Below are 20,387 nucleotides of genomic sequence, written 5' to 3'. Positions count from 1 at the left end.
TGTTACTGGTTTTGCTTCTTGTGATCTTGCAGGAGTGCCAGTCACCTACATGAGAGGAATCACCCCATCATCTGTTTTTATGGATATCTCTTCCTCTCTGGCTCTTCTTGATCCTGTAGCATAAATACTTATGCCCCCAGGGCTTTTTCTTCTGGTTTATGTACTTGGATCTCTCATTTTTTAAAGGTTCTTTTTGCATTTAATTTACTTAATTCTCTTCCTAATAATGGCATTGGGCATTTGGATATGTGCAGAAATTTTATAAAACTCTCTCCAATTCCAAATTTGAGTGGCTGGAAGAATGGCTTAATTCTTTTTTTCCTATGGCTCCAGCTATAGATGTGCTTTGATTACTGAAGGCCTATTTACATCTAAGTTGCTCCTCTATTAGATATTCTGCCTTTTCATTCCCCAAATTTACTGTGACCAGGAGTTCTTTTGGGGATTCTGTGGACCTCTCAGCTGCCTCTTGGTCTAAATCCCAGTTGAGTGTAAGCAGTTAAGCTCCTACTTGTGGAGCCTCCCATCTTTGAGCATTACCTGTGCCCTGGCTTCTGTGGGCATTTGTTTCCAGTGCCTGTTCTGCTTACAGTAACTATGTTGAATTTTTCCTACTAGATGAGAATTTAGCAGTTGAAATCTGATTTCCTTACATTACCTCCTGCCCTTCCAACTATCTCAGCAATCTACCAAATTTACCATCCCTTTTCTGATCTCTTTTCCTCTTTCCTTTCTCTTCTCCACCTCATTCTCTTCATTACACTTCCTTTTTATTTCTCTAGTGCTAGAACATGAGAGTCTGCTGTCATCCATCCACATTCCTTCCAAGCCTTATCATTATTCTGCAATGCAAAGAACAGATCAGCATCTGGTACTTTGCCCCATTTTCCTTCCTGGCAACAAAGTAACATTGATTGCAGGATCCATTATGAGGCCATTTCCCCCAATTCTCTTAAAGATAAAGAGGCCATCACATAATCAGCTTCTTAGTAAATGAATCCTTTCCAAGCTTTCCCCATGATCCAAAAATACATTCTTAAGAGTGAAGTTCTTAAAATGCCCTTCTCCAGTGAGGTGGAACTTCCAATGCCCATGCAGGCAAACAATTACAATCAGTAGGTGAAACAAAGTCTTGTTATAGGTTCAAACCTTTTATATGCTTTTGTCATCACCAACTCTGTGCATATCTAAAAAACAAGTTTTAACCCAAACCCCAAACTTTACGCAAGATACAAAATGTAACACTCCTCTGACATGTACATTTTCCAATATGATTACTTTGGAGACACAGGATAACAGAACAGCAGTTTAAACAATGTCTCTATGAAGGATAGTGGCAGTTGTGTGAGATCCTGCTCAAATTCGCTGTTGTCCCATCTAGGAAACCAGAACAAGCTCCCCTCAGCACTGTTAAACCATCCTGTCCCCAAGCACTGCAGGCAGGGCTGTAGCTGAGCTTTGTCATGAGTACAGTGTGGATTTTGCTTGTCTGCAATACTTTTTTAACTGCAGCAGCAGCAACAATCCCCCTGCTCTTAGATGGGGCTTCACACCCTGTTGAAGCAGAGAGCATGGGCTGGGTAAGAAAACTCATTTTTATTAAACAGAGCTTGACCTGTCAACCATCAGTGTTTTGTCATGCAAAACCAAAGTGGGTTCAGGGTAGAACTGTAACAAGCAGAGGGTGTATATCAAATGCTCAGCCTGCAGCCACTGTGGAACTGTGACAGTGCTCCTCCAGAGTAGTCTCAAGCCCACACAGAAATACCTTTTGTGGAAATAAAAGGAAGTATTTATTACACTGAGCCTGCATGAAGACCAGCTAGATGGGCTTGTACTTTTGAACATGTTCAACATAAAATACGTACAGGTGAAGAGTTTGGTGTTAGCAGGTCCCCCTGCCAGGTATTTACTCTGAACCTCTCTGAAGTAAGAGCTACCAGTAGGATTTCTGCCTCTTAATCTGGATAAGGAGCAGGTCTTGCCATAAACTTCTGATGCTGAGAGAATCCTCTGCTGCTCTGGCAGTGTATGTGTGCCTTTCTAAAACAGCCATTAAGATGGCTGGGGTTTCTTAAGGCCTCTGGGAAAAGTTGGTACTTGTGCTGCAGAGCTCTCATGGTACAATAAGGCCACTCAAAACCACCTTTGTGCTGTGAAGATACTTCTTTATGTAGAGGTAGCTAAAAATCCATGTGCTGTATGAGGGACAAGTGGACCTGCAGTCAGTCTTGCCATCTGTCCTCTCTGCTACAGAAGAGATGGCCACAGGCTGACCTTTCCCTCAGGATCAGCCCCAGCCAGGGCCTGGCCAGGGGCACTGAGGTTTCTACTGAACCAGCTCTAGCAGCTGATGCAAGATCCTCTTCTGTCCGTAGCGCACGTGCAGCGCTTGCTGCTCCCTTCGGCTCAGTTTCTCGTAAGCCTCCTTGTTATTTAGCAAGTCCTGCTCTGCTTTCAGGTCTGCCCCATAGGACTCCAGGGTCAGCAGCACACTGTCATAAAGGAGCTTCTTGCAAGGGGTTTTAAGTCTGGAGAGGGCCTCATTTGAAAGGGTAGAGTTTTCCTCTTCGTCACTGTCATCTTCCCAGCCATCTTGCTCTTTATACTCCTTGAATTCTTCTTCTGACATGCAGAGCACCTGTAGTGACCCAGGCAAAGGGATAAGTCACTGGCAGTGTGAGTACATCAGGCTTTCTCCTCTGTAGAACAGAAGAGCCATGTGGAGCAGGTGAGTTATTCCTCAGCTGTGCTAAAGCCAAGAGACTAAAACAAGCTCAGATACCCAAGTGCAAGTAACTGTGGGTTAGAAGAACATTAAAACAGTAAATCTGGGTATTGGCAAGTCTTGTAAAGCATCTCAGCTGTCACCTACAAAGTTGTGACAGCTTTCTAGAACAGCAGTAGCCATGGAGCCATTCAAGACAAATATGTGAGTACACATTGGATGGCTACTTCAGGAGAGGAAGATGACTTAACAGCACCTGGGAGGTGGGCAGCCACAGGCCCCTACTGCTGTTCACACAGGACTGTTAGTGCCAAACTGCCTTCAGGTGCTCGTCCCTTCACTGAGCCATTCTGCACTGCTGATTTGCCCAGCTGCACTCTCTGCCCCCTTTTGCAGTTCTTCTGGCCGTTCTTACCTTGAGGGTCATGGACAGCTCTTCCTCTGTCAGCACCTCATCCCAGCCAAGCACAAAGGCACCTTCCTCCCCCACCATCTCCAGCTGGCACAAGAAGTCCCACTGCTCTGAGACCAGCTGCTGCTGCGCTTCACTTTTGGCACCTGTTTTGAAGGCAGCAAAGCTGTGAACACAGCCAGGACGGCAGCAGAGGGGGAGCGTGAATGGAGAAGGGGGAAAAAAGAGGCAGAAAACCAAGGCCTGGCCCCGCCCCCTGATTTTCATGTCATCCCTGTTGCACAGAGATCCCTGTCCCAGAGGGGCTGGTGGCACTCACGCTGCAGCGCCGCCCTGCGCAGTGTCACCATCTGGATGTCGGCCGTGTCGTGGCTGTTGCCGGGGTAGGGCTCTGCGAAGCCGTACATGTGCAGCAGCTGCCAGTTGGCCATCTGCCCATACGTGTTGAAGATCTCCTGTCCTTTCCTCACGGGCTGCGTTGTGACCATCCTCAGACACTGCTGCAAGCAGGGAGAGGAGAGCATCTGAGCTGTGCTGAACCGACTGCTCATCGGGGGCTTTCAGAGAGCTCAGATGGCCCCGAGCTCCTCCTAACCAAACATGCAGCAGGGCTTTGTTTTAACAAGATCCAGGCCAGACTTGCTGCCCTGGGCTGAGACTCCACCTTGCTGTGCCCCCATTCCCAAAAGTCTTATTAAAACAGAACCAAGATGTGACAATGCCTGGTACAGCAGCTTTGCACTCACTGGAGAGTATTCCAGGTTGGCATTGTGGTTGGCCACATGATTCAAAATATCTGCTACAGGCACCATCATGGGAGGATTGGGCCCCTTCTCATCTTCTTCTTCCTCCTCCAAAGGTTCCTGAAAGCTAAGACAAGCCAGTGGTACACATGGCTGCACAGGGCAAGCTTCACCTTACACTCAGATTCTTGTGCAGCTGCAGTCTCTTAACATAGCCTGTACTCCTACTTCCTTGTCCGTGCTCCTTGCTGGATCAAAGCCCTTACTTCTCACCTGTAAGCCATGACAAATGCCACCAGCTCCTTATACAACTCCAGAGTGTGCAGTTTGGGGTCAAAGATGTCAGGGTGGGTCTCCATGAAAGGCAAGATGATGGAGTTGTACTCCAGCTGGATGTTAGCTAGATCCTTGTCCACAGCTTCGGGGATGCCTGTGCCCTGCAGGAGCCTTGTTCGCTCTTCTTGAGGCCTGTTACAAGAAAAACAGCTTCTCCATCTGTGCTAGCACCAAGGGGCTATAAACTTCTTCCTCCTTAAAAATCTCAGCTTCCCCGTACTCTCCAGGTCCATGTTCTGTAGCTCTGCCTGTACTGTAATTCCAGGAGGGGCCCTCAGGCTCCGGCCAGTGCCAGCAAAGGGCTTGAGCAGTGGGTCGTGTTACCCAGCAGGACCACCTCCCTTCCCAGGACAACACTCAGCAGCCCCTGGCCTGAGCCTGCCTTCAGCTGTAAGACTGAGCCTCCCCAAGCCCCCCTGCTTTCACCTTACCAGAACATGGGGTGGTCCAGGCTCCGGAAGCCCTGCCAGAGGGAGAAGTACGGCTGCCAGTGGGAGTTGCTGGCTGTGTACTCGTGGAGCAAGGCCAGCAGGAGAGGGACCCAACCAGACTGGCTCTGCAGGGACTCCTGGGCTACAGAAGCAGAGAGGATGGAGAAAACCTTAATTGTTCTGTGTTTCAGAGCCAAAACCTTATAGGACAAGCCTCCATGCCTGTCTTCAGCCTGGAGACCAGGGTTGAGCTTTTATTCTGGTTTGTCCTGAGCTGAACCAGAACCAGAAACGGCTTCTCTGGAGTTACAGATGAGCTCTGCCAGGCCTCACAGCCTTGTCCTCCTCGGCCTGAGGCTCTGTGCCTTCAGGAACCAAGGAACTGTTCTTTTTCTTACCAGTGCTTCAAGGAAAGCAGCATTGTACAGGTGCCTGTCAGTTAGAAGTTGGAGATGTTGCACTGATGGACTTTTCTCCCTGTCCAGCACAGCTCTTGGGGAAGTGAGGGATGCCCAGCCCTCTCCCTTCCTACCTGGTATCAAACAGCCCTACAGCATCCTGTGCCAATCAGAAACCCGAGGCTTTACCACAGACCCATTTACTCCTTTAAAAGGTACAGCAGACTCGAGCGACACAAGAAGCTTGCACTCACCTTCCTGCAGGAGTGCGTGGATGGAGGTGGTGTGCTGGGACAGCAGCGCCGTGCGGGGGATGGTGAACAGCACCTCTCCCGGCTGCAGCTCCTCGGCGGCCAGCATCCCGTACCCCGCCACCGCGCCCTCCCTGCTCAGGCGGACCTGGGGCCGGAGGGAGCGGTGAGGGGCGGAGCGAAGGCACCAGGGCGGACCTAGGGCATGCCCGGGCCGGCCCGCCGTGCCTCACCTTGGGGTTCAGCTCCACCCCGGCCCGCCCGCACCACGCCAGGAACCCGGAGAGGGGGTCGGCACTACTCTTGCCCTGGGCGCCGCTCTCGACCGCCGCCTGTGGATGGAAACATGGGGTGAAGGGGAAGGAGCCATGAGGCCGATGGCGGATCCCGTCAGCGCCGCCGTCCCAAGAGCCGGTGTGTCCCCGGTGGCCCGGGAGCCCCCGGCTTCCCCCGCACCTTGAACCTCTTGGGCGCCGACGCCATGACGCTGCCAACACGTGGTCCCGCACCACGTGGTCCCGGTCGGGCTCTTCCGGGTGGGCGGGAGCTCCGCCCCCATGGGCCGGGCTAACGGTGGCCAAAAAGGGACAGAAAAGGTCGGGGGAGCAGCGGCGGAAACGCGCCCGGGAGCCTCCTGCGCGGGGGGGTCGCAGTCCGTGTCTGTGGGGTCCGGCTCCGAGCCCCTCCCTGAAGGCTCTGAGCTCCGCATGGTGCCTCTCTGTGGGAGCCAGGGACCACCGCGTGTCTGTCTGCGGGTGTGTCCAGCACTCGGGGGGCTGCGGTGCCCCCGTGGCTGCCGAGGGGCCGCGCACCGGTGCGCTCACAGCTCCAGGCGTGGGTAAAAGCAGCGGGCTCTAATTAATCAGGGTAATGAAGCTTGTGCTCTTGTTCAGTCGACACCACACGGACTCCCACCGTAGATACGGGCTCTGATCTCCCCTCCAGAGCCGTTCCCCGGCTCATTAGTGCTGTCCCCAGCCCCAGCAGGACGGGGGCTGATGCCATCACTGGCTGCTCTAATGAAGCCAATTAGTGCGCACGAGGCGTTTGAAGAGGCCCCACGGGGCTCTCTGCGGGCTGTCCTTGGGGCTCCCCCACCCTGTCTGCAATGGGGTTCGGCTTTCATCGTCTGTCCCTTCCGAGCTGGCAGGGTGGCTTCCCTGTGGAGCAAAAGGGTCCCCTCCTGAAGAACGGGGAGGAAGGGCAATAGAATATGAGGGGTGGCAGCTGTAGGTGCCCTCCGCGGCTCCGTGTCGGTAACCCAGAGCCCCCGGGGCTCCCTCCTGCGGAAGCGCCGCCGGGGCTCGGGTTGGAGCCGAGGCTGCTGCAGCGCAGAGCAGAGCTCGGAGCCTGCTCGGCCGCAGCCCCCGCGGCCGCCGCTGCCCCGGCGGGGCCCTCCCGCCTCCCTCCGGGAGCGGCGCAGCTCCAGAGCCGCTCCCGCAGCATCCCGCTCCTCCCTGCCGCGCGTCCCTGAGCCTGCTCGGCACCCGGTGAGATTCCCAGAACCCGGCTTCAGCCTGGCCTGCGCTGGCAGCTGGGGTGGCGTGGGAGTGGGAATATCGAAGTGGGTGCCCCAGTGTCCCTGCAATGCTGAGGAAAGCGGGGTCCCCCCCCGCCGGTGGCAGAGCTGCACCCCAGAGCCCAGTGTGAGCCTGGATAGCTCAGCTGGGAGAGCATCAGACTTTTAATCTGAGGGTCCAGGGTTCAAGCCCCTGTTCAGGCGGTGGCTTTATCCTTTAGGACCAAGAAAGGGAGCCTGTGGGCAGGAGCAGCATATCCCCTCTTGCTGCTGGGGCCCCTGTGGGGTCTGCAGGGTCCCCAGGGCACCCCCCCTCCTTTTCCTGTCACCAACTCTCCAAGCTGTTCAGAGTTGGCTCCATCCCACCTGAGACCCACACAGCATTGCTCTGTTCTTCCAACCAGCCAGTACTCAGGGAGATCTCATGTTGGATGGTGAGGACAGACAAAGGAGCTATCATGGGTACACCTGAAAGGAGGGAGAAGGAGGATGGATAGAAGAGGAACAGCAGAGCTGGAGGGAGGGAAGCCCAGGCTGGGCTTGAAACTGGGGGCTCAGGGATGGCTCCAGGCTGAGTGGGGAAAACTATTGGGGGCACCCTGGGACTGTGGTTGACTCTCAAGGGGATGTGCAGCACCCTCCACTTGCCTCCTGGCATGCCCAGGCCTTCTCTCACCTTTGGGTGTTCATCATCCCTGTCCTTACTGCCCTGAGCTCCATTCTGGGCCCCTGCCCACCCAGCTCAGGCAGATGCTCCCTAAAAGCCACCCCTGGTGGCAGGGAAGCCATCCCTGGCCCCCTGACAGGGGGGAGAGTGATGTTTTTGCAATGACACTGCACCCACATCAACCCACGAGCTTATTTTATTGTCCTGACAAACTTTGCTTCCCGGCGGCTCCGATCCTTCCAGGCGCATGTGCCACGGCTCAGGCCGAGCTCCGGCCCATGCTCCGTCGTCATTCATTTCTTGCCAGCAAGAAAACAAAGAGATAATAAATAGGAAGCTTATTTGCAGGGAGGGCCCAGGGGACAGCCTGGGGTCACGGGCCAGGCTGTGCCTGGCCCTGGCTGGGGCTGGTGGGGGGGCTGCAGGCAGGACAGCCCAGCCCCGGGCCATGCACACTGTGGGGCTGGGGCACTGAGGGGTCTGGGGGGGATATAGCAATCTCTATTTAATTACATTAAAATAGACTATTTAAAAAAATTATTTCTAGTAGTTAAAAAAGTGTTGTGGTCCATCCCATTCCGGCAGGGTCACGGAGCTGTCCCAGAGCTCTGGGAACACACTGGCCAGTGCTGGGATGGACCCCAGTCTGCTTCACCCTGGGCAGGCCTGTCCGGGGGATGGGCTGTCACAGCGGGCTCCAGGGGTGGGTGCTGGCAGGGTGGCCACCGCGGGTGACAAAGCAGGACACCGTGCCACCCGCTAGCCCCACAGCCACGACAGACCAAAGGCAGGGGAGTGGGGACCCTCCCAGTCCCCACAGCAGGGCCAGTCCCGGGGCATTAAATGACGTGGCAGCAGTTGAACTGCCCCAGAGATAAGAGGCTCTCCTTGGAGCCCGGCCGGAGTTTGAAGGCCAGGGCTTTCTCGCAGAGCGGGAACTGCAGGAGCCTGTCCCGCAGGCTGCCCCCCTTGCTCTTGCCCGGGTCCAGCTTGATCACACTCTCTGCACCCCCTTCAGGGCCTGAGCTCTCCACCGACTGCTGGGCCGGGCTGATCTGCTCCCCCTGCCCTGGGGACGTGTCTGCAGGACTTGGGAGGGTGGCAGGAGTCGTCTCTGCCCCCAGTACCTGGGGAACTTCAGCTGAGCTGCTCTGGGGTGACAGGATGGCTCTCCTTTCCTTGGGGAACTCTGCCGAGGAGCCCCCAGGCTTTGTGTCCTCCTCCCTCCTTAGGGGCTCACCTCCATTTCCCCGCAGCACGGGGGGACCCCGGCCCCCACTCACTCCCTTCCCAGCCCAGGCCGTCCCCGAGCGCCCGCCCCGGCCCCCCAGCTCAACCCCCGGCCCCCAGACCTCCCCGCGGCCGGGCGGGCGGTGGGCACGCAGGAAGGCTCGCATCTGCTCCTGGTTCAGAGAGCTGCTCTTCCTCTCCATTGTGCTGGGCCTCTCCTCCTCCTCCTCGTCCTCCTCTTCCTCCTCACAGATCTGCTGCAGGGCCGGGGTGCTCTTGGTGATGGCGGTGTCAACGGCAGGGACCTTCAGCAGGGTCCCCATGGGCTGCCGGCCGCCGATGTCCCCTCCAGAGGGCAGCCGGGACCCCCCGGCGAGGCCACCTATCTCCGTGAAGGGCAGGAGGCTGCCGGCGCTGCCCACAGAGCCAAATGTGTCTGACAAGTTGGGCCTGAGGAAGGGGAGAGACGTGTCACTACCCAGCTGGGCATCACAAAGGCTGTGACAAGGAAAAGAACAGGGGACCGGCCAAGACCCTGCACTGGGGACTCAGGATGCTGGGGAGGGTGACACAGGATGGGGGCAGCAGGGGGCTCACCTGCTCTGTACCTCCTTGGCCAGGTTGTAAACGAGACTGAGGCGGTGGCCCTGCTTCTCCTGCTTCTCCCGCAGCATCCTCTCTGCCAGCAGAAAATACGTGGCCGTGATGTGGTTGTAGCGGTCGGCTTCCAGCGCCCTGTGTGGGACCAGGGAGTTGCAGCAGCACACAAGGACCGTGCTTGGAGGGACCCCCAGAGCCCCTCAGTGGGGCTCCCAGCCCCGCATCCCATCACTCACTCCTGGATGGTGTCCCGATCCGCGATGTTCCCGCACATCATGGCCTGGAGGATGATCTCGTGCTCCTCCTCAGACACGCGCTTGTGGGAGGTGAGGGGCAGCAGGGAGCGGCTGGCAGGGGACGGGTCCACCCCCTGCAGCCACGCGTGGCCCTCGATCTGCTCCAGGGACGCTCGCTGCTTCGGGTCCCGCTGCAGCATCCTGGAGATGAGACTGGGGGAAAGGAGTGACGTTGCAACCCTGCAGCACTATGTGAATCCCAAAGCAAGCAGCTTTGCCCGCTCTTCCCACCTCAGCTCCCAGGCATCTGCCAGGGCTGGGGCACCCACCCTGGGGGCAGCAAGTTGGGGTCTGGGGGGTACAGTGAGGGGGTGGTGCTCACTCAGCGCACTGTGCCGAGACGTGCGGGGGGATGGTGTAGCGGCAGTCCATGATCATGGTGAGGGTCTCGCTGTCGTTGGCCTCCTGGAAGGGGGGGTGGCCACACACCAGCATGTAGAGGATGACTCCGAGACTCCAGATATCTGCAAGAAGCAGCAGCAGCAGTTCAGGTTGCACTCACCATGGCCCAGGAGATTCCCCGCCCCAGGGACCCTGGGAGAGGCTGCCCCACCAGTGCTCACTGGGATATTCCTTGGAAGTAACAGCCCCCAGCTCTTGCCCCATGGACAGAGGGACCATACTCCCACCAAGGCAGGGAAGGACCTTCCCATCCCCACATCAAAACAGGTCTCAAGGGACTTCACCAAAGCAGTCAAGGTGTTATCACCTTGTTCAGGTAGGGACAGGAAGGCCAGTCCTGAGCTCTGCCCCACCTCTCCACTCTCCCCAGTCACACACCCCCCCATGGCACTGTTTCATGTCATTCCTCAGCTTCCTGATTCCCAAACCCCACCACAACCATCCTGACAATGGGCTGTGCTTTAGGAGACACGACAGCAATCGGAGAGGGACATAGCACCGATGTAGGCTCTCCAGCTGCATAGGGACCAGCTGCAGCAGGATTGCTGCCCTGTCCTGGGCAGATGGAGCCAGAAGCATCTTCACTGGCTCCTCCTGCCCAGCACACAAATTCCTGCAGATGTGCTGGTTTAGGATGCTGAGCACGCCCTGGGGCGCTCCGTTAATACCTTCAGCTGCTTAAGTCGAGTGTTCAAAAATTTCTCATCTGCGTCAGTTTTCTCTCTTCATTTCCCTTTGCAGCGCCACCAGCTTATTTTTCTACCGCCTCCATAAGCTATCCCTGTTCTCAACTCAGGATCCGCCTTTCCCTGAGCCAACGCTGGGCTTTTGCCTTTAAGGGCTCGTGTTTTGCTTTGCTAAATCCTCCTGCCCTAATTCCAGCCAGCCAGCCAGCTCGGATCCTGCTTCCCTCCCACGTCCACTCTGTCACAGCAGAGCTTCTTGGAGCCCCCAGCCCAGCTCCCTGTGCCCTCGGACAGTCTCCCCAGACCCCTGCACCTCCCCTGCACCAGGGGAGGAAAAGCACTGCAAGCCATGGGAAGGAAGTGGTTTTCAGGGTGGGGATGGAGCAAAGGAAACTTTCGGAGCTCCTCCGCCCAAACAGCAGCATCCCGAGCAGATTTCCTTCCTGCCTCGCCCCGCCAAATAACCACCAGCGCCAGATTGCTGGCAGCTGTATTCTCACACTGCTTCTCCTGGCGGCTGCCACGCCAGGCTCACAGCCTGCTTGGGCTTTTTCCCTTCTCTGGCAACCATCACTCTGTGGGATCTCTGTGGATGCTGGGATGGTCTCTGCAGGGAGGACCCCGCTGTGCCAGGGCAGGGCCAGGCAGCCAAGCACCCAAGGCACAGGCTTGCTCCTTGCAGGGACAGCAGTGTCACTGTATGCTCCTAGTGTAAGGGGCCAAGTGGGAGGTGGTACCCAGCTGGCAGGACCGTGCTCCAAGCAAGGGACAGGAGGGAGGCAGGTCCTCAGGGCCCCCCTCAGCCCTTACCAACAGCCGGGGCATCGTACTCATCCCCAAGCAGGATCTCTGGTGCCGAGTAGGCCAGGGAGCCGCAGCTGGTGGTGAGCATCTTGCCAGGCTGGAAGCGGTTGCTGAAGCCAAAGTCGGTGAGTTTGACCACCCCTTGCTCCTGGAAGAAGACCACGTTCTCGGGCTTGAGGTCACGGTGCACCACGTGGAGCTTGTGGCAGTAGGAGATGGCATGGACGATCTGGGCAAAGTAGTGCTTGGCGCGCGGCTCGGCCAGGCCACCCTCGTGCCGCATGATGTGGTCAAACATGTCCCCACCGTCGCCCAGCTCCAGGATGAGGTAGAGCTTGGCGTGGGTGTCGATGACCTCGTAGAGGCGCACCACGTTGGGGTGCTGCACCAGCTTCATGCAGCGCACCTCCTGCAGGAGCTGCCCCGCCGCCTCTCCCGCCAGCTTGCTCTTGTCGATCACCTTGACGGCCACGCGCTGCCCAGTGAAGACGTGCCGGGCCAGCTTCACCACTGCGAAGTGGCCCTTGCCCAGCGTGCGCTCCAGGTCGTACAGCCCCGCGATCTTGCCCTCGCCGCAGCCCTGTGCCCCGGCCATGGCGGTGCCGTCAGGTGGGGACGGGCATCAGGCGCTGTGGGATGGAGGAGATGCTGAGCAATGTGGGGTGAGGGACGGGGTGCCCCAAACACCAGGTCCCCCAGCACCACTGACACCAGCACTGCCAGGACATCAGGTCCCCAGCAGCCTGGACACCCCTGACACTCTACCCCCAAGTCCCCATCCCGGGATGTAGACCCCCACCTGTATCCCCATCTCCAGTTCCTAGTACTCTGGAAATCTCAATACTTCCATCTCCTAGGGCACCCCATAATCCCCATGTCTGGCTCCCCAGCATCTTGAGCACTCCAACACCTCCCTTTCAATTCCCAGCATCCTGGACATCCCGATACATGCCTCTACTTCCCAGCACCCCAGGACATCCTGATGCCCTCTCCTCCAGGTGTCCAGAACTACAGCACTCCGGACACCCCAATACTCCTGCCTCCAGTCCCTCATTACCCTAAGCAGCCCCATACTCCATCTCCTGGATCCCAGCAGCCTGAGCACTTCATACCCCTACCTCCAAATCGCCAGCACCCCTGTCACCCCATACTCCCAGACCCCAGCATCCTGGGCACCCCAATAATACCAATCTCCAGGTATTCGGCATCCTGGCTATCCAAATATGCTCACCTCCACTACCCAGCACTCTGGGCACCCCCACACCTCCATCTCCAGTCCCCAGCACTCCGGGCCACCCCCATAGCGCCAACCTTTAGGTCTCCAATACTCCTGTCACTCCCGTATCCCCATCTCCAATCCCCAACATCCGTGCCACCCTCATGCCCTCACCTCCAGACCTCAGCACCCTGGGCACCCCCATGCTCCCCCTCTAGCGCCCCGGGCACCCCGATACCCACCCCTGTCACCCGGTGCGCCCCGGCGGAGCCGCACTCACTGGGGCGCGGAGCCGCGACCGCCGGGGCTGCGGTGCCCGGGCGCGCCCGCCCCGCTGACGTCAGGGCGGCTCCGGGATCGCGCCTTAAAGGGCCCGGCCCGGCGGGGCTGAGCCGGGGCGATGCTCATCGCACCTCCGGAGAGGCAGCCCCCGGACACCGCTGAGTCCGGCAGCTGCCGCGGCCCGGCTCGTTCCTGCCTGTTTGGGGTAGCGGGGACTCGGCTGGCCTCAGCGGTAACGAGGGCTGGTGATGAGCTAAATGAGCCGCCCGCCTGCCTGGATGCTTCCAGGAGGAGAGGGAGAGCCCCCAGCCCGGGCTTGTCTCCGGAGGGTCCCACCGTTGGGGGCTCCTGCCCGGGATGCCCGCTCATGGGCATCTCTGCTGTGCCACTAACCCACCCCATCACCCGCTCCTTCCCTCGCTGGAGCCTGAGCCTCTGAGCCGGGAGCGCAGCCCTGGCCCCCCTTTCCCCCCCGCTTTAAGCCCGTCTTTTCCTGGAAGCGGCCCGGCGAGCGGCCGGCCGCCTCATTTAGCTCGTTACTGGCCATCGGGATGGGCACAAAGCAGATGTTGCTCCGGCAGATTAAAAAGCTCTCAGCGCGGCCGCCCTCGTTCCCGCTAATGCCTTCCCAGAAGTCCTGGCCCGCGGCCCCGCCGGCTGCAAACAGGCCCTAATGAGCTGCGCTGAGGGCGCCGTGCGGGGGCTGCTGTCAGCGGGGACCGGCAGCCAGCACCAAGCACTCGGGCCCCCCAGGGCTGAGCAATGGAGGAGCTGCGGCTGGACGGGACACTCGGCACCCACCTGGGCCTCAGGAATGGAAGGGGCTGCCAAACCTGCTCCTCATCCAGGATGACTCTGTCCAGGCATGTGGGGTGCAGGAGGCATCCAGGTGCCGTGGCAGGGGATCCTCACTGGGTGTTGTGCATTGGGGGACACAGATGGGTGCTGAGTGTTTACAGCAGCCACACGCAGCTGGAGAATGACACATGGCAGATGAGCTCCTCACTGGTCCTGTGCCTGCTCAGCCTGTCCCTCAAATGCAGCAGGAATCAGACCACGCCAGGACAGGGGATGTAGGAACAGAGGATGCCTGCAAATACCCCCAGAGGTGGTGCTGCGCCAGGAGCAGGGGCTCATGCTCTGCTGAGGATGTGCTGGGAGGTCTGGGGGTTCTCCTGGTCTAGGAACAGCCTGGAGAAGGCAGAGCCTGGGGATGTCAGAACCTGCTGAACCCTTCCTGTTGTGTCTTATTCCCCCAATTCCTTGCAGGGCTGAAGCCATTCAAGGCTATAACTGTTCCCCAAAGGAGCCTGGCTCTGGGGAGATGCAGGTTTTCCAAATAAGACATGAGTAAGAGATGCAGTTAGCACAGGTGGAAGCCTGGAGAATCTGCAGATGGTTTGTGGTCAGGAGTTGGAGGACTTCTGGAGGCTCTGCACTATGAGTGGATGCTTGCTGGGAGACCAAGATAGGCAACTTTCCCTTTGAAAACCAGTCAGGCTTGGCATGGTTTTGGTGAGGAGATTGTAGCCCTGTTATATCTGTATTTGGGAACTAGGAGATGTCTCCTCAGGTTTGGTGCTGGAAAGGGAAGTGGACTGCAAGGGCAGTGTGGATCACTTCCAAAAAACCTGGGAGTTTGGAGCTAACAGGGATCTGTTCCTTCCTGCAGCTGTGCAAGGCACAAAGCAGGAGTCCCCCCTCCCATGCATCACCCCACTGGCTGCCTCTCCATCCAGACAAAGCCCGTTTTCCAGAGACTCCCACCTACCTGGTAGTTAGCGAAGTCATGTGGCCACAGCACTTAATTAATGAAAAGCTGATATAAATCCCAGTAAACATGTGGGGAGGAGGACACTGAGGCAGAGGGAGGTAGCGGCGCTTCCAGCGAGCTCAGTGGAGCAGCGGACAGCAATCCCCTCTCTGCTGGGAGAGGTCAGTGCTTACCTCGGGAAGGGTCCTGGGAGCGTGTGGGATGTGATGCCCATGGCTGTGGGGCTCCCCACAGTGCAGAGGGGTCTCTCCCAGCAAAGAGCTGGGTGGTTTTGTGGGACGGGGAGATGAGGAGTGGCCAGCACTGGGCTGCTGGAGCCAGGTTTGGAACCTCAAGGCTGCCCAAGCAGCAGGCACAGGGTTTCCAAGGATTTGGCTGACACTGGGTGGATACCACCTCCTGGCTCCTTTACTTTTGCTCCCTAAGAGATCACCTACTTTTTAGAGCCTTCAGGCTCCCAAAGCCCACAGCCTGGCCCTGCAGCTTCTCCTGTCCCCCAGCTGTGTGTGCTGTGGTCCATCTCCCTGCCCAGCACTCAGATTCTAGTGGCACTTCCAGGCTCGGAGCCTGTCAGGAGCCATGTCTGATGTTTTGGCCACACACTGTGCACCTCAATGGTCTGGTGGCTGCTGTGTGTGGGGCAGAACCTGAACTGACACAAAAAAGATCAAATCTCAGTCCATTCTCTGTTGGTCTCCCCTTTCTGTGGGGAGATCATGAATGTGCCTACATGTGGAATGCCCCACAGCACATGAGAGAGCTTTGGGGGCTCCTGCTCCCAGGTATTTGTGGATCCAAAAAAAGGCTCTCAAGTCCAAGGGAACAAACAGCTGGGAGTGGTGGCTGTGCTGGCAGAGGCTGCCCCTTGCTGACATGGCACTTCTCGGGGTGGCGGGGGACGATGGCAGTGGAGGGGACAGGCCAGGCTGCCAGCAGGTGGGCTGATGCTGGCCAGCCCCCTCTGCACAGGTTTCCCCCCAGGACCATGCTGAACGTGCTGCTGCTGTGCTGTGGGCTGCTGCAGGGGATCCAGGCTGTCCTGGATCTCAGGACTGCTGACCTCAGCTGTGGGCACCTGCAGAGGGCGAGCGGCGGGCTGGAGCGGGTGGACAGAGCCCGCCCGGCCGGCCCGCAGCGGAAAGGGAAGGAGGCGTCTGCAGAGCCGGCAGGTGAGTCCCGGCGCCGCCTGCGCGCCACTGACCCCACCGGCTGCTCGCCGGGAAACCCAGGGCCCAAAACTGAACTGGGGATGCCCTTAAAGCAGCACAGCTTCTCCTGGCCCTGGCTAGTGACAGCGGCTTGGCAGCCCGCAGGGAGCGGGGTCTTTTTTTTGTGGGGACACACGAGCAAAGGGAGAAGAATCAGAGCTGACCCTGCAGCAGCCTCCTGGTCCAGTCTCTCTGTATCTCGCAGGAGCTCTCCCAAGGCTGGGGTTTGAGCAGATGGCCCTGGGGATCCATGAAGCTGATGGTGACCTTGTGCAGAGAGGCAGCCTGCTGGAACCACAGGTATGGCTCCCTGAGCTTACAGACAGCCCTAAGAGCAGGGCGGCCTCAGGCCACAGCAGCCTTCTCTGTGTCCCTGGGGCTGGGGGTTTGGAGCTGGTGCTGCCTGGGATGGGGCTACCTATCCATCACCTGAGGAACTGGGATTAGCTGAGGCTGCTCTGACCTGCAAGGGGATCCAGCACTCAAAGGAGAGTGGTCCAAGCCTGTGCTCCTGTAATCCATTTAATTAAGCTCAAGTGCAGCCCAGGAAGCCTCTGCAGAGCAGGAGCTCGGTGGGCAGTGCCCTGTGTTGCGTGGCTCAGCCCCTGGAGCCTCTGTTCGGGCACAGCACCGTTCGCTAAAGTTCAGGCTGCGCTTCAAAGTAAACGTGTGCAGCAAGGCCTTGAGACACCGTGGATGAGGCAGCAATGCCTGCAGAGTACACAGTGCTCAGCAATGATTTCCAACAGAAAATAGAGCCCGGAGTTGAACACAACAGAAGCAATGCCAAGCATCCTTCAGCAGCCACTCTTGGCTCTCTCCCACACAGTTCTTTATTGCTGGCACAGCAGCCCAGGACCACCTCTTCCCCTCCTCTTCCTCCTGTCTCCCCTGCAGGCATCATCCACAGAACTGCAAGCTGAGGGCCGAGAGGAGCGCTCCCCCCGCCGCTGTGTCCGGCTCCTGGAGTCCTGCCTGGGCCACCAGATCCCCTGCTGTGACCCCTGTGCCACCTGCTACTGCCGCTTCTTCAACGCCTTCTGCTACTGCAGGAAAATCAGCACCAGCTTCCCCTGCGGCAAGAACTAGCGCCCCAGGGGCTGCCAGCTGCTCGCCCCTGTGTGTGCCTCCTCCTCCGCAGCTCCAATAAACCAGCCCTTTGCAAAAGCCACTGCAGAGTGGGAACGGTGTGAGGTGTCTCGGGCTCTCCGGGGGGTGGCAGCAAGGTGAGGGTGGCCTGTGCACAGCCGGGCAGTGTCCACACCCCAGGGCACACCCACGGCAAACCTGATGTGCCTTTCCTGGATCTGTAAGTGCTGTTTCAGCAGCAGGGCACCCCAGGTGATGTTCTGGCTATGCTGCTGTTACCCACAAAGTCGGGCTCGCTCCTCGGTGTGCCCCGAGCCGATAGTGACACGCTCCAGAGAGACACCGATGGTTGATTTCAGAGCTGCCCCAGCCTGGGTGCTCGGTGCTACTCCACAAACCCAGCACGCCCCGCCAGGCTTTCTGTGCCATTATTTACACAGAGAAGTTCAGGGTTAGTGACTTCCTGAGCACAGCGCCTCTGATAAGATTGGTTAGTAATTTCCATAGAAATCGCATTACTCCAGATAACTTCTACTCGTGCTCAGGGGAAGGACCTTCATCTCAACCGGGTCCTTTTGACCCTGCAGTGTGATTGTTAGTGTTAAAATGAAGACAGCTCAGCCATAGGATACACGGACCTGGAGTATTTCGCCAGGTTAACAACATACATGTAGACATACATCACCATCTTGACTTACTCCATCCTTAAAGCTTGTTCTGGGATATTCTGGAGTGAGGGGTGCTGGCTGCTGCCTGCTCCACTGATTAGGTCTCCTTTCTTCCTGATAGGTTTAAAAGTACACAGAGGTCTTACATCAGAGAACATCTTGCCTTAATATAACCTTGACATACCCCACATTTTGCAACACCTTTACATCGAACAAAACGATTTCATTTTTGCGCAGAGCAGCTGCTGGCAAAGCCCTTTAACTGGCTAGGTATTTCCTGACTAACAGAAGTTAGCAGTAGGCGACACCGCGAACTTTACGTGTGCATCCTCCTTGTGCCTGTACCGCTCACGGTGGAGTGAGGGGGGCTCACGCTTGGCGCCGGGCAGGCGGAGCAGGGGCGCGGGCTCATGGCGACCGCCATCGCCTCAGGCCCGTCCCGCCCCGCGATGGCTGCCGGGAAGGGGCCGCGGCCACGTGACCCGCCGCCAGTCACGTGAGGCGGCGGGCGGTACGCTGCCGCCTGTCGCTGCCGCCATGTCGTGTTTCCCGGAGCTCTATTTCAACGTGGATAACGGGTACCTGGAGGGGCTGGTGCGCGGCTTTAAAGCGGGGGTACTCCGGCAAGGCGACTACGTGAACCTGGTGCAGTGCGAGAGCCTGGAGGGTGAGTAGCGGTGGAGGCCTGAGGCAAGCGGGAACAGCCCCCCCCCCCCCCCCCCCCCCCCCCCCGCCATCCTGAGGGGAATGTCCGGGCTGTGGGGAGATGGTGAGGGGCTGCCTGGCAGTGGGGAAGAGAGCCGATAGCGGCGTTTATGAGGAGCTGTTCCCGCTTTACCCCGTGGCTGAGGGCGCAGTCGGTGTCCCGTCCTGGCCCCTCAGCTGGCTCAGGTTCCCGGTCGGCCCGGCCGTGTGATTGCAGCAGCTGATGCAGTGCTGTGAGGGAACTTGGGCTCCCACTGCTTTCTTGAGGTGGCCGTGTAGCTGTACCTGCGGCTTTTGGGAGCCTGGCGGGTTTTGACAGGCGTTGCTGGTGAGACATGTTTGTGCCTTGACTCCCTAAAAGGCCCTTTTAAGGCCTGGAATAAGGTTATTGGTATAATCTAAGATCCATGATATCCATTATTAGTGTTTAAGGAGATCAGGACACTAGGAAAGTACTGGCTGTTATTGAAAGATCACTAGTGGAAAAGAAATCTACTACACAGATGAGTAAATTCACCAGTGAATTATCTGTTGCCTCTGATTTGGTGATGTCTTTCGAGGCTAATTCTGATTTCCAGCCATCATCTTTTTTTCTAGATCAGTGTGTACAAACTTGCAGAGCTGTCAGGATTTCTTTTTTAGTTGTGAGGGTGGTGAAACACTGGCCCAGGTTGTGCAGAGAGGTGGTGGATGCCCCATTATTGAAAACATTCACGGCCAGGTTGCATGGAACTCTAAACAAAGTGGTCTAGCTGAAGATATCCCTGCTCATTGCAAGACTACATGGCCTTTGAAGGTCCCTTCCAAACCAAGCTATTCTGCAATTCTGTGATCTCCTGTGGTCAGCTCATTGTCTTAATTAGTTGGTGCTGGTCTGTTCCTCTGATCAGTGACCTGCTTAGCAGTTTTCACTCCTTAGTGTACAGAACCTGGACCACAAATCACAAAGATTAAAACTAGGCCTGTCTTGAAATAAACTAAAAACACACATATCCAGAGATGTTGGTTGTTTTGATCAGTGGAACTATAATTATTGGATAATTTTTTCTTCTAAAAAAATGAGTTAAGCATCAGTTTTATCTAGACAATCTGAGTGGTTAATTGGCATTGACAGTTTAGATGAATCCCTGGCCAGCTGAACCCTGGATGTAGGTTAACAATAGAATGGGAACAGAGTGCTGTGTTGTGCCCCAGTCTCTATCTTAAAAATCCCCAGTGTATTTTTACTTAGGACAGAATCTCTTTTTCCACTTTTCTTTTTTTGCAGCTCTTTGCTTGCAGCAGTCACTGTCATTCCTGCTGTGGAGCCTGAAAGAGAGCAGTGGGAGTGACTTTTGCTCTCTTGGTAGTCACAAGTCTCAGCATGTCCTGAACTGTGACTTTTTCACCTTTCCTGCAGATAACTTCCTCTTTGGAGTCTTTCTGTGCTTGGAGCTTCTCTTTTCTCTCTGTTTCTCAGTTTCTGAAGCAAGCTGCTTAAGCCCAGTTCTCCCTTGGAGTGGTGTTGGCTGTGTTTGGAATGAGTCACGTTGGAGTTCCCGTATGTTTGTCATGGTATTGTTGCTGTTCTGTCCCCAGAAGCTCTCTGGTGGTGGCAGCTGCTCTTGGTCACACTTCATTCAGAACCTGAAGGCTCTTCCAAATTCACTGCCCATCTTGTTACTCCTTCACTTGGCTCGCCGTGCCTTTTTGGAGAGGGATTTTTCTTCAAAGGAGAATTGTTCTTTATTACTTACGTAGGTCTCTAGTCAAACAATTTCTTTCCTCTGTCCTTTTAGTGCTGATTTTCTCATTTCAGTATTTGTTTTCTGTGCTCCACTAACTTTTAACATGTTTCTTTCCCTCCCAGATGTTCTTCTGCCCTAAATCCAGGCAGTGGCTGATGTATTAGCAGCCAAAATAAGTACTGGGGCACAAATTACTGATACATTCTTCTCTACTC

The 20,387-nt window shown here is 56.9% G+C and overlaps 4 protein-coding genes and 1 non-coding gene across 7 annotated transcripts in view; 3 read left to right on the top strand and 2 right to left on the bottom strand.

Moving 5' to 3' along the window:
• Positions 1-1,135: 1,135 nt before the first annotated feature.
• SETD6 (SET domain containing 6, protein lysine methyltransferase) lies at positions 1,136-6,374 on the bottom strand. 2 transcript variants are annotated; one of them, XM_041458996.1, is made up of 9 exons: positions 5,756-6,366; positions 5,533-5,631; positions 5,303-5,447; positions 4,651-4,792; positions 4,157-4,351; positions 3,887-4,010; positions 3,460-3,640; positions 3,144-3,286; positions 1,136-2,641 (listed from the first exon to the last, which is right to left on the bottom strand). In XM_041458996.1, exons 1-9 carry the CDS (start codon positions 5,780-5,782, stop codon positions 2,330-2,332), a joined length of 1,368 nt encoding a protein of 455 aa, XP_041314930.1. In that variant the 5' UTR covers positions 5,783-6,366; the 3' UTR covers positions 1,136-2,329. The 2 variants fall into 2 exon arrangements, with proteins under 2 accessions (XP_041314930.1, XP_041314931.1); XM_041458997.1 differs by having other exon boundaries at positions 2,457-2,702; positions 5,756-6,374.
• Positions 6,375-6,949: 575 nt separating this feature from the next.
• TRNAK-UUU lies at positions 6,950-7,022 on the top strand. The gene has a single exon. It is a non-coding gene; the product is annotated as a tRNA-Lys (tRNA).
• Positions 7,023-7,663: 641 nt separating this feature from the next.
• LOC121348766 (SNF-related serine/threonine-protein kinase-like) lies at positions 7,664-13,066 on the bottom strand. Of its 2 annotated transcripts, none has more exons than XM_041458635.1 (6): positions 12,962-13,066; positions 11,510-12,132; positions 9,934-10,075; positions 9,552-9,764; positions 9,313-9,450; positions 7,664-9,165 (listed from the first exon to the last, which is right to left on the bottom strand). In XM_041458635.1, exons 2-6 carry the CDS (start codon positions 12,096-12,098, stop codon positions 8,325-8,327), a joined length of 1,923 nt encoding a protein of 640 aa, XP_041314569.1. In that variant the 5' UTR covers positions 12,099-12,132; positions 12,962-13,066; the 3' UTR covers positions 7,664-8,324. The 2 variants fall into 2 exon arrangements, with proteins under 2 accessions (XP_041314569.1, XP_041314570.1); XM_041458636.1 differs by having other exon boundaries at positions 13,000-13,054.
• A 2,374-nt stretch (positions 13,067-15,440) lies between these two features.
• On the top strand, positions 15,441-18,116 carry LOC121348765 (agouti related neuropeptide). The gene is made up of 3 exons (XM_041458634.1): positions 15,441-15,944; positions 16,189-16,283; positions 16,881-18,116. The coding sequence occupies exons 1-3, from the start codon at positions 15,506-15,508 to the stop codon at positions 17,070-17,072; spliced, it is 726 nt and encodes a 241-aa protein (XP_041314568.1). The 5' UTR covers positions 15,441-15,505; the 3' UTR covers positions 17,073-18,116.
• Positions 18,117-18,227: 111 nt separating this feature from the next.
• The window catches only part of ATP6V0D1 (ATPase H+ transporting V0 subunit d1), a 34,249-nt gene continuing 32,089 nt past the window's right edge, over positions 18,228-20,387 (top strand). The window contains exon 1 of the mRNA XM_041458633.1: positions 18,228-18,407. Within this exon, the coding sequence (XP_041314567.1) occupies positions 18,278-18,407 (130 nt within the window). The 5' untranslated portion in view covers positions 18,228-18,277. The remainder of the gene's footprint in view (positions 18,408-20,387) is intronic.

This window comes from Pyrgilauda ruficollis, unplaced genomic scaffold, assembly GCF_017590135.1.
Source record: "Pyrgilauda ruficollis isolate IOZ18807 unplaced genomic scaffold, ASM1759013v1 scaffold13, whole genome shotgun sequence".
NCBI lineage: Eukaryota > Metazoa > Chordata > Aves > Passeriformes > Passeridae > Pyrgilauda > Pyrgilauda ruficollis.
Note: the sequence above shows the minus strand (reverse complement) of the source record. Positions and strands in the feature narration are given on the sequence as shown.